At 36.6% G+C, this 12834-nt stretch overlaps 1 protein-coding gene across 14 annotated transcripts; it reads right to left on the bottom strand.

The window, feature by feature from the left end:
* Window positions 1-6448: 6448 nt before the first annotated feature.
* Window positions 6449-11967, bottom strand: LOC103436583 (CCA tRNA nucleotidyltransferase, mitochondrial-like). Of its 14 annotated transcripts, XM_070822201.1 has the most exons (14): window positions 11770-11967; window positions 11432-11481; window positions 11245-11343; window positions 10515-10624; window positions 10229-10356; window positions 10034-10100; window positions 9801-9884; window positions 8953-9014; window positions 8683-8827; window positions 7901-8054; window positions 7503-7563; window positions 7221-7317; window positions 7094-7140; window positions 6449-6906 (listed from the first exon to the last, which is right to left on the bottom strand). In XM_070822201.1, exons 3-8 carry the CDS (start codon window positions 11282-11284, stop codon window positions 9003-9005), a joined length of 441 nt encoding a protein of 146 aa, XP_070678302.1. In that variant the 5' UTR covers window positions 11285-11343; window positions 11432-11481; window positions 11770-11967; the 3' UTR covers window positions 6449-6906; window positions 7094-7140; window positions 7221-7317; window positions 7503-7563; window positions 7901-8054; window positions 8683-8827; window positions 8953-9002. The 14 variants fall into 14 exon arrangements, with proteins under 14 accessions (XP_070678302.1, XP_070678301.1, XP_070678306.1 ...); XM_070822200.1 differs by having other exon boundaries at window positions 8683-9014; XM_070822205.1 differs by having other exon boundaries at window positions 7503-8054; window positions 8897-9014; window positions 10515-10679; window positions 11770-11910.
* Between the last annotated feature and the right edge of the window lie 867 nt (window positions 11968-12834).

Genomic DNA, 12834 nt, shown 5'->3' with positions numbered 1-12834 from the left:
TATCAATATGGCACAAGAGGCTTGGACATCCATCTGAGGAAGTTTTGTCAACAATGTTAAAAGCTTCTAATACCTCAGGTAGTATAGATTCATCTAAATCTATCTGTTCTTCTTGTGTTCAGAGTAAAATGTGTAGATAGTCTTTTGATGCTAGACAAAATAGTGCAAGTTGTATGTTTCAAAAAGTACATTCAAATGTATAGGAGTCTTCTCCAAAGATATCAATAGAAAGATACAAATATTATATCAGTTTCATTGATGAATATTCAAGATTCTTATGGATATTTCCTTTAGTTAATAAATCTGATGCCTATACTACTTTTGTGAAATTTAATGCATTTGTTTCAACTCAGTTCAATACTTCAATTAAGTGTCTCCAAACTGATAGAGGGGGTGAATATATAAGTAAACTTTTTATTGGTTTTCTAGAATCAAGAGGCATTGTACACATGATTTCTTGTCCCTATACACCCTAAAAACATAGCCTAGCTGAGAGGAAGAATATTCATTTAATTAAGACTGCACTTACTTTAATGTCATAAGCATCTTTACCATCTACATTCTGGTATCACTCTTATTCATATGCAGCATATTTAATAAATAAGATGCCTTGTAAGATTTTGGGAATACAATCACCAAAAGTTACATAATGATGTTCCAGACATTCAATACTTGAAAATATTTAGGACAACAATGTATCCTCTTCTCAGACCATATAATGATCACAAGTTACAACCAAGATCAGTTCCATGTGTTTTCTTGGGATATGCTATGGGATACAAGGGGGTTATTTGCTATAATATTACAACTGGTAAATTCATCATTTCCAGACACATTATCCATGATGACTCTCAATTTCCATATAAGTTGAAAACGATGTTGCAGAATAAAGATATTCAGGGTTCTCAATTTCAGTCTCATACACAAGTAGTAGTTCAAGTTCCAATACCAGGACTACCAAGGCATCAAAATTCACAAGTACAGAATCCTTCTCTAGTTGCAAATGATTTGTGTGTTTCTATGTCTCAAGACAGTATTATGTCAGAGAATGGATCAAGGTCATAGGTATCTTCATCAACCAATGATTCCCATCACTCTTTCACTTCTCTTCCTTCACTTCTTTTCCATCACCAATGTTACCTGTCCATAATGAAGCACAATTAGAGTCTTTTCTACTTCATTATCATCACAAAGTACTAATTCAGACAATATTACTTCTATCCATCCAATGGTTACAAGACTCAAAAGTTGAGCAATAACACAGAAAAGATATAAAGGTTACATTAGTTCATTGCATGAGCTGCAAAGCTTGCATATTACAGAAGAATAGCCTCTTGTTGGTGTATATTCCTCTGTTGCTTCTATTAATGATGTTGTAGAACCATCATCTTTCAGGAAAAAACAGCAATTGTACCTCATTGGCAATTAGCAATGCAAGAAGAATATGATTCTTTAAGAGCTCAAGTCACATGGTAGTTGGTTCCACCACCTGAAAATAGGTCCATAATTGGTAACAAGTGGGTCTATAAAGTCAAGAAGAACCCAGATGGATCAATCTATAAGTATAAGGCAAGATTAGTGGCTTAAGGGTTTTCTCAAGAACAAGGAGTTGACTTTTCTAAAACATTTAGTCTAGTGGTTCGACATACAACAATAAGGATATTACTCACATTAGCTGCAATCAACCATTGGGAGTTAAGATGTTAGGATGCCAAGTGGCATCACTTAGTTAGCTAGGTGTCAATTGTTGAGTTAGATTTCTTTAGCTTGCAACCAGCTATATAAGCTGAGATATGTGCAGATGCAAAGGGGGAATGAATATTGGATTGTATTAGTGTTCTTGTTAGTATATCTTGCATTTGAGTAAAGGTTGAAGCGGGGTTCTATCATTGGTATCGAGCCAGTCTTGCAAAAAAAAGAAAAACATACAAACTTAAGAGGAGGTGACGAGAAGGAAAAGACCGACAGTAGAGATTGATTTCCTTTGCTTTTTGTTAACTACATTGCAATGTTTGGGAATTGAGGGGAAAATCAAGAAGAAAGGATGAACAGAGGGATGAACATAGAGATATTAGAGAGAGAGTTTAGAGAGATAGGATTTTGTATTAATTGACTAAATGAAGATTACACACACCGTTTTTATAAGTGAAATCCTAACAACCGCACTAACTATATTACTAACTGTCTTTCTAACTGTATTACACTTGTACCCTTAATATTCCCCCTCAATCTTAACTAGGGAAACCCAGTTTGAGGTTGGAAGAACAATGACCATTAACAAATGATGACTTGACTGGAAGTTGCTGAGATTACTGCAAGTTGATCCTATGAAGCAGAGAATACCTTATTACTTTCACATCATCTCTCATCCCATGGATTTGGGCACAGTAAAATAAAAGATGCAAAAAACTTTTTCTTCATATGGCAGAAAACCAAAATTCCCATGTATCAAAGCTGCAGAAAAATCTCATGTCTACAATGCACACAACCAAAAGTCTAATATTCCTCTGCCTCTCGCAGGAGCTTCAATCAAAGAACAACTTCTTATAAAGTTGTAACACACCCTCAAACCGGTTATAACAATTTCTTGCGGAATTCGTGGGATTTACCGTCAACAACTTCATTTAACATTGGCATCGGCCTTTAAAACAGAAAATTAACAAACTATAGTGTGACATCGGCCTTAACTATAGCACCACGGGATTGTCCTTTGTGGATTTTACCAAAAAACAACTTCTTTGAACAATGGCATTAGCCTTCACAATTTCAACAATTGAAAATCAACATCTATGTAGGATTACCCTTCGTGGGATTTACCTACTCAAAACATGGGATTACCCTTCGTGGGATTTACCGTTAACAACTTCTTCTACCCTTCGTGGGATTTACCTATTCACATCACGAAATTACCCTTTGTGGGATTTACCATTTACAACTTCTTCAAACTTCATCGTATAACCGGACTTACTATAGATTCATGATAACAACTGAGTTGGTTAAACTCTGAAATTATAAGCTGTGATAGGAAAACATATTGTCCTTGAAGAGACTTGACGAATTGCGTAGACAGCTGCTTGAATATCAAGATGAGAAGGGAAACCGTTTGAATTTGATAATGGACCACTTAAACATAATAAGCTCTCTCTGCTTGGTTCTCGGTATGGATTTTAAGCAAACAATTCAGGAAATCCAGCCCACTTTGATTGATTCTGAGGGAGCAAAGGACATAAACAACAATACAATTGATACCTTGGATAACTCGACACAAAGGTTGAGAAAGCTCAAGAATTAGAGGTGGCAAAGGCTCCAAGATCATGCAAGTGCTCTGTCTACGCAAACCATAATCCGAACAACCACAAAATGTACATGCCACAATGCAAGAATTCACACCCATTTCTCCAAAATATATCAAGAGTTGCAGAAAGATCAAACCCAATAAACTTGCAGAATATCAGTGAAGCAGAGAAAGAACTAGACATCACCATACAAATTGCACAATCCAACAATGACCAATATTCTTGGATCCAAATATCCCAAATATCACAAGATGAAGAATCTTGAAAGCAAATATCACAAACAACTGGAAGAACCGAGAAAAAAATTAACAAGAAAGACGGCTATGAGCTCTTTAATACTCAACATATCAACTGGATGACTTCATGCCCACAACCACAAACTAATTGATTCACAGAATACTGAAAGAATCATCATAAGAATTTCAGAATAAGTGGCTAAAAAACTTAACCTTCACATGAAAATTCTGAGCTGGGCATTTCGTCAAACACTTAGGTTGCACATAGGTCTAAACTTTCTTCCACACCAGAGAATAGAGCACAAATCATAATCGCAGAAAATAGAATTCGGAAAACTGCTCTGAAAACACCATCAAGATGAATGAAAACTATAACCCTATGGAGCGAAAGAGTAAGGGTGGGAAGGATCGGCATCCCAAAGGTGCTCAGAAAATCTCAAAATCTCTACAATCAAGCAATTTACATAACCCTGGCTCTGGAGATACAGTTGGTCTTAATAAGACCTCAGGACCAAAGCAAGGGAGACCTTATGCAGCTGCAGGTGATGCTAATTCTTCAGAAGTTCAGGCTTTGTCTAAGGAGATTACAGATCTCAAGCTTTTTGTGGACTTTTTTGAAAAAGAAAGGTACTTTTATTTTGCAAAATTAAGGGATATTGAAATTCTTTGTCAGACATCAGAGTTGGAAGATATCCCCACTTCCATTCTTCAAGATTTTATCTTTGTTGTCTCCAACGGCGACTTCTTCGTCTTCGTCCTCCAACCAAGATAACCAACAAATGTGAAATACTCAGAAAACAACAAGCTGATTGCATATACATTTAGACACTGACTTCTTTCTGTGTCAAGCACCAACTTTAGTTCTGTATTCCTTATGCTTAGACATCGATACCGACTGCCCAGTACTTGTTGGACTCTGCCGCGTACGAAAACCACCAAGAAATTGGCTTTGGCTACAAGACCTTCATCAAGAAGCACACCGGACCCGGAATCTTGTCCATGGCCAACGCTGGTTCTGGAACCAACGAATCTCAGTTCTTTATCTACACCGCCAAAACCGAGTGGCTCGACGACAAGGCTGTCGTCAACAAGGCCACAACACTACTGCCCCAAGAGCGATCAACCCAACAAGAACAATCAACCAGAACAAACGCAACAATTGCTATCCCAACAATCGCAGAAAAATCAACCCAAGAACAATCGCAAAAGCACCGAAAATCTAATGAAAATTTGAAAAGAAACTAAACTATAAACGGTCGTACCCAGTGCACAAGGCTCCCGCTTTACGCAGGGTCTGGGAGAGGTGAATGTCGGCTAGCCTTACCCCCATTTATGGAGAGGCTGCTCCCAAGTCTCGAACCCGAGACCTACCGCTCATGGGCGAAGGCACTTGCCATCGCACCAAGTGCGACCTCTAAAAAGTCGTACCCAGTGCACAAGGCTTCCGCTTTACGCAGGGTCTGGGAGAGGTGAATGTCGGCTAGCCTTACCCCCATTTATGGAGAGGCTACTCCCAAGTCTCGAACTCGAGACCTGCCACTCATGGACGAAGGCACTTGCCATCGCACCAAGTGCGACCTCCTTAGAAACTAAACTATAAACAAGTGAAAAATAATGGGAAATGGAACCACCAGAATCAAAAGCGTGGGCCTGGTGGCTTTGATACTATGTTAACTACATTGCAATGTTTGGGAATTGAAGGGAAAATCAAGAAGAAATGATGAACACAGAGATATCAGAGAGAGAGAGAGTTTAGAGAGAGAAATAGGATTTTGTATTAATTGACTAAATGAAAATTACACACACTATTTTGATAAGAGAAATCCTAACAATCTTACTAACTATATTACTAACTGTATTTCTAACTGTATTACACTTTATACTTTTCTTTCCCAACGGCTTGGGTTTATGAAACAATTATTTCATTTTACTATTGGAAGATGCATAGATTTTGAAACCGCCCGCCACCATTCATTAACAAAGAAAGATTATCTTTTCTTACGTTGTTGTTTAGGAGGGAGTGGAGAATATTTCATCAGATTAGTCTATCAGTACAAGTCAGAACAGCCAGAAGTCTCACTTCATACCGACTAAAATCAAGTACCATAGCTGCCCTAGTGGACTAACCTGTCTTTCTGGGTTCTCTTACTTTTGACAAGAAAGAAAACAACTTTTTTAGTTTACACCTGATAGTGGGACCCAGCTTCTCTACCTTCCCAGTTCTCATACATTCTCATCCCTCCTGTTTTGTGCGGTCATAGTTAAATCACATCAACATTTTATATTGATTTTTTTTTATAAAGATAATAAGACAAAAGACAATAATGATATAAAATGTTGACGTAGCTTAACCGTGACCGCACAAATAAGAGGGGATGAGAGTGTATGGGAACTGGGAGAGCAGAGAAGCTAGGTCCTGATAGTGATGCTCCGCAAAAGCATTTGCTATAAATGTGTCATCACGTTAAGCACTTCAAGTGTTATTTTAACCCAAAAATAATTTCAACTTTTTCTACAAAATATGAACAAAATTCACTTACCACTTAGTTCTACGGTCTAGTAGTATTCTTCTTCATTTGTAAATGAGAGATCTTAGGTACGATTCTCGCCAAAGGCGAGTATGAATCACATTATTACTAGCTCATTGTGAGGTTAAACCCACCCCCTTCCCCTAGTATAAATAATATCGTTTGTTCAAAAAAAAATAAAAACCTTCGGACATTTTAAAAACATTTCTAGATAGACCTTTAAGTTTTAGGAAGGATAATAAACTGTTTTCTTGGTATTATAATCTATAGTAAAATACCTTGGCATATAAAATGTGCAGGATAAAATGGTTTATGGGCACGATATATATATTGTCACCCTTGTTACCAATTTCCAACTATATTTGGGGAAACAGCAAAGGATCAAAGGTAATGCCAAGTCCAATTCATTTCTTTATTATTCAAATTCTATATAACGTTTATACATAGGATTTGAAACTCAAGCGCTCTTCCAACAAAAATAGAGGCAGAGTGCTACTAGACCATTTGATCATTGGCAATCTAATTTATTCCAAGTCATGAAATATGATACAAACTATTAATTGGGTGTTCATGTCATAACAAAAGAGGCAGAAATGGTTATGGAAGGGGTTGAAAATCTTCCAGAGGTTGTAGAAAGCGTGGCAATTTTCGGAAGAAGTGGCATATGAACTCCCTCACGATAGCAAACTAAAAGAAACTGTTTTGACCGTAGAACACGCTTCCAAAGTTCTGACGGTGCATCTGCAAAAACATATAGAGAGATGGAAGAATTGAAGCAATACCTGGGAGACACGAACAAAACTCTTGTAGCAGTAGAGCGGCAGCTAGAGCCTGTTATCGATAAGACTGCAAAAAAAAAGCAATGAATAATTCCAAAGAAAGAAAGTAATCCAAAAGAAAAACTCCATAAACATGCTATTTCTTTCAGTACAATTTCATGATCATAGACATTGACAAAGTTATGATCAAACTCGATCGTTCAACTTGTCTAAAATCATCTGCTATTCTGACTGCGCATGACTGGGTAAACCACCTTAGTATGGGAGGGCGAGCAAGCTGCCATGCAAGTATCTTTTGTTGCTGCCAAGTAAAGGATACATTAGCATTTGAAGTTCCATATCAACCTTTTTCAGTGCTGGAATCAGAATTATATTGCTTACCCATTCTCGCACAAGTGGTCCTCCAGTTTTGAGCTGCAAAACATTCATGATCTCTTCCCGTTCAGTAGTGGTTTTACATCCCAGACTTCAGCAAGACCTATTGCACCAGAACAAACATCAGAAATGGCATCCGAGCTGTTTCCCAAGGCTTAAGCAAATATTAAAGGCAGTCTACTTGGTACTAAACAAACTGGTTAGGCATTGAATCCCAGGAAAAGATCTACACTATATCCTACAAAATATCATAAACACACACACGCATAGTCAAGCACATTTATATACCATATTTGAGGCCACCTGAGATTGCCATTTAAGTTTCCCCAGTGATTTTTGACATTTTTACCTGAAATATAGAACGAGTGGAATTATACTATGTAAGAGAAGAATAGAGATGATTAAAGTTCATCCTGTTGAATTTACTCTCTCCCAATGACAGCACATTCTGGCATAGAAAGAATAGAGATAATGTTTAACAGTTAATGACACCGACAGATCTCTATTCACAAAGCGTTGTTTTCACAGTGAAACCCTTAGCGACAGCAGAAGTCTGGACCAATAAAATCAGGTAACCTGAGTAAACTAAAATAGATTGGAAAGTTGGCAGCGTCCAAGTTAATTTCAAAACTAATAAACATAATCATATCAAAAATAAATGTTTGGTTAAAAGAGCCTTTCGATACCTAGTTTAAGTATGGCATCTTCAGCTGCTTTAAATAAGTCTCTTCGTCTTTCCAGTTCAAAGTTCTTACTTAGAAGATCCTCGGTGGGGATATAACAATGTAAACATTAGCAAGGCAACTCTCCAAAAATCTCTAATTTTTTGTAGAAGAAATCCTGGATGGTTGACAATGCAAAATGAACAATAAGAACATTAAATGACAAAAGAATCAAGCAGAGTACATGTTAGTCCATAATCAAAGCAAGAAGTTCTACGTAAAAGAAATACACAGATGGTCGAGCTATAATTAAAAAACTAATTGACTTTTATATTCATAAGGTTCAAGACACACAAGTCTATCTCCTGTAGGATTTCCCAAAGAATTAATCAAACTATGGAAATTGCAGTGTCAGCCGCATATGCAATCCCTCTATTAAGCACACACCAGCCTTTCAGAGAACTTGTTGTAAAAAAGCACAAAGTAGAACAACATCTGTAGTTAAAAAACAAATTCTGAAAGTACAACAAAACAAACAAATTTTGAATCTCTTGGGGTTAGCCCAAGCGGTGAGGGAGGGTAACGGGTTCAGGGGTTAGATCCCCTGTGAGTTGAAAATCCACAAATAGTACAAAACAAAGGACAGTTATGACTGTCAATAAACCTAGAGAGATTATATTCACACACACTAAATTACTTCTCCCACACCAAGATATATCACAATGCATAATAAGGATTCAAAAATGACCTTAACTGTGCAGTTTATTTTTCTAAGAAAACACAGCAAGGACACAGAAACCTCATACCTGTTAATACCCGGGGTTTTGAAGTACGAGGTACATCAACAGATTCTCTTGCCCAATTAACATCAGAAACGAGTGCATCCTCATTTGATGCAAAATAAGGAATCAAAAACAAAAACTTTTCCAACGCATAGTGTACATTTACAACCTGTAACAATGAAAATCGGCAAACACATTTATATAAATGTGCAGATTCAAGAAGTCTTGATATAATTACCAGCTTAGTGTTTCCACATAATGTGTAAAAAAGGGGAGAAGTGGACTCAAACACACTGTTTCTGCATCATTGGCTTTTCGCTTAAGGGAGTCCCGGAAAATGTAGTTCACCATGGAATCTGAAATTTGAGAACAGATATTTAGAATCAGAATTCAAGGTTGACGAACAAGTGATGTGGACTTGCTGTGGTATTACAAGTATATACATGTTCCAAGAATAGGTCATTAAATAATCAACTCTGAGCATCTTCCGGTCCTAATTAAATAAACAAACTAGTCATGCTAACTTTCATACATATTTATCCCGTGACGATTCAAACTTAATTTTTCTACTGCAAACACTAATTATAATTAACCCTTAACTTTTTGTGACAAACAGCTAATCATTAACCCTAAAACTTGACATCAGTAAGATTATACATATATACAGGCCAACAGAAATGCGCCAAATGGAGAAGTCAAATTTAAAATGAAGCGATTCCGTTCACCAGTTTGGTCCATTTTTTCACCAACAACAACAACAACAAAGCCTTTTCCCACTAAGTGGGGTCGGCTCTGATTCTGGATTCATTTTCATAAGGATTCAACGTAACTGAGGAGTGCCGGCTGTCGACTACCTGACGCCCTCCCCCTCCTCCTTTATCAGGGCTTGGGACCGGCAATGTAAGATAAACTTACACAGGCAGAGTTTTTCACCAAAATGCAAAAATTAAAAATCACGCCAAGCTATCCTGTCCGGTTTGATCAGTTTTTCACCAAAATGCAAAAATTAAAAATCACACAAAGTTGCACAACTGCAATGCAAAAGGCTCAATGCTAGTATGTTTACAATCTCATACACAAAACATGGACAATTATCTCAGGAAACATCAAACACATGATATACCAAACCAAGGGAACCATACCTTTTTTCCTCTGTTATCTTTATACATGGTCTTCCTAACTGGAAGGAACATAGCAGCATACAAAGAAAGCCTTCTTTGTTTATCCTAAATTCACATGTCAGACGAGACGGTATTAAAAACAATACGCAAGAAAATAAAATACACAAGCAGAATTTAAATTAACACACTGACCACTGCAAGTTATATTGGAGAAAAGCAAGAATATTGTTGAATTTTGGGTCCTTATCACTCACAGTAAAGGTAGACTGGCCAATTAATTGAATGAGGTTCCACGTTGCCTCCAAGTAAGAAACACAAAGCCTACAATGGGTGAAATAAATAATGAATTACCATTGAAAGATTTATTTGTTATTCAACCTACCCACCCGTGCATGATGTTATAGAAATAACCATGCTTGGAAACTATCTTTTTCCTTGAGCAACCATACCTGTCGCATCCTTCTAATACTTCAGGCTCATGCTTCATATGAAGACTGAAGACTACCCAAAATAACTTCCAATCACTAATATAGGCCATAGCTTGGACAGGTTGATTCCCAGAGATCATTAGGTCAATCTGAAAAAGGAGAAACAAGGGGAAAATGAGGAGATAATTCCCCTGTACCTTTGGGACCCAGGATAAGTTTTCCCAGTAAAAGAGCTAGAACAGTGTTATCATAAATCAAATTATAATCAAACAATCACCACTTGAGGCATGCAAAAACAGGAATTTACTTCAGTGCCAATGCGCTCTCTGCTAATTTTAACTGAAAGAGCAGCTTTCACTTCATCACAGGCAGCTGCTTCCTTTAGTTCTTCATCTAACATGAACCCAAACCTTGCACCTGAGCTCAAGACCAGATATTTCAATTTTTTGGAGATGTTTCCAAGTGATCGGTTCTGTGAAAGAGAATCTTGGTTTACTCGGAAAAGTTCATGCAGGATGTTGTTGCTAGCAAACATGATAAGTTAAGAAGCCACGCCAATATGAACTTCAAGAAGGCAGAAGAGGGTAAATACATACTTAAGACTACTGGAAGATGCATAAGAATCTCAATGTGCGAGTATATATGACAAGATATCCTCTGCCTAGTATGCAGCAGTTAACAGAAACCTTCAATGAGAGACTAGTGAAATTTAAGATCTTCAATGTTTCAGGATATATAACAACTATTATTACTAAAACATTCTAATGTTACAAATAGAGTAGGCAAAATGCAATAATACCACCCCATGAAAGTAGAGGAGCTTTTAGAACTCGGTTTTATACCATGATGTTAATATAGGCATGATAAGACGAGAAAAAGTAGCATATCAGGCTCTATTATGACTAGTGAACACCAACAAATACCAAAAGACCAAACAAGGTTAGCGCAAAAGACTAATGATTTATGACAAATCTGAAAAATCACCCATGGAGAGCTGAGTGTGCAGAAAATTTAGAAAAAGATAAAGAAACAAGTACCGAAACGGATAGCTCCAAGAACTAGTAGCGGATCATCCATAAATGTGGCCTTTGGTGGTAGAGGAGTCACTATTACACCAGATGTAAGATCTTCAATTCCTGGAAAATACAAATGAACATCAAAATAACTTCGATTCTAGGTAATAGGACAAAATGGTACAGAACGCGCCATATGCAGAAAACAAACCTCTTTTGGTATAATCTTCAATTGAGCTTGTATTTGAATTGTAGAATAAGCTGTCCAACAAAAGGAAATCCCATTAAGAACCAATGTTTTAAAAGGCAAAGCCAATGCGTTCCATGGATAGCCTCGCCCAGGCCATCGCCTCAGGCTGCTAGACTAGATTTCAAATTTGATTCAACAAGTTTCACTAACTGTTTGTCCAGCTAATAAGGGAAAAACTAACAAGATAATAAAGTTATTCCTAAAACATTAACGATTTTTACATCAAATTATGAGAGAAAAAAAAAAACACTGAAATGGAGTCTACTGAGATAAGAAATGGCAAGGCCAGAGCCACATACCATGGAATTACAGCGATTCCCTGAGCCTCTTCCCCAACGTGCAAAGTAGTCTTGAACCTTGTCTACAAATTCACTCCTCGACATCTTGTCCAAGGAAATATCAGTGTCATAGCACTCCTTTCCCAGAAGCTGCAGGAACCCCAATTCCCAAACACGATTTTCAAACGCAAAATCTATTTATAGCATACATATATACACATATATCTATCTATTCTGTTAATCTATTTATTAAGAGAAGAGGGCTTGTCAACTTTTTATCCTATTTTCTTTCAATTTTGCCCTTACTTTTGAATACACAATGTTGACATGAGGAGGGCAAAATAATAATTTTGTATCTTTTGAACTTTTTCCTCTTTTTTGCTGCTACACAATATTTACATAAGGAGGGCAAAATAGTAATTTGAATCTAAATATTTACATAAGATCAAAAAACTAATGAAAATGGTTAGAAAACTTTGAGTTTTAATTCTAAGGACAAAATAAATGGTAAAGTAAATAGTACCAGGTTTGACCTTTTAGTGTAAAAATATGGTTTTTCGTTAAAGTGAACAGTACCGTCGGCTTTTCGTTAAAACTCTCTAAAAAATATGCACTCATTAAGAGAAATTATCCCACCATCATTTTTTCATACACTTATATGAAATCATGATGTTTTTTGGATAATTTGAATGAACTAAAGCGGTTGAGCTTAAGGAGAACATGGGAGGAAGTGGGCGGTTGAAAAGGCTTTAATTTTGTACATTTTGACAAAATGAAATCATACACCTATTTTTCCTATGACAAAACAGTAATTATACAATATTAAGAAAAAATATGCACTTATTAAGAGAAATTGTTCATACACACAAAATGTGTGCTCTCTACTAGTATCTTATATATAAAGCCAACAAGCCCAATGAATAGTGTTTTCTATGTCACAAGCTTTGCAAAAAGTAATTGGACAAAAATGCCCATCAAACAAAAAACTTCAAAAACAACCCAAAATAATGTGTCAAATATAACAGGAGTATTTCGTCATTTTAAGAGTGTTTTTTTAATAATTAAATTTTTTTTACAGCTTTTTTT

Source organism: Malus domestica, chromosome 05 (genome assembly GCF_042453785.1).
Source record: "Malus domestica chromosome 05, GDT2T_hap1".
NCBI classification, from domain to species: Eukaryota; Viridiplantae; Streptophyta; class Magnoliopsida; order Rosales; family Rosaceae; genus Malus; species Malus domestica.
Note: the sequence above shows the minus strand (reverse complement) of the source record. Positions and strands in the feature narration are given on the sequence as shown.

Coding starts and splice junctions, on each gene's coding strand:
- LOC103436583 (XM_070822190.1), bottom strand. CDS start 11,284: ATGGATGATCCGCTACTAGTTCTTGGAGCTATCCGTTTCG. Junction 10,357..10,514: donor GAGAGCGCATTGGCACTGAA/GTAAATTCCTGT, acceptor CTCCTTTTTCAG/ATTGACCTAATGATCTCTGG. Junction 9,015..9,800: donor AAGATAACAGAGGAAAAAAG/GTATGGTTCCCT, acceptor CTCAAATTTCAG/ATTCCATGGTGAACTACATT.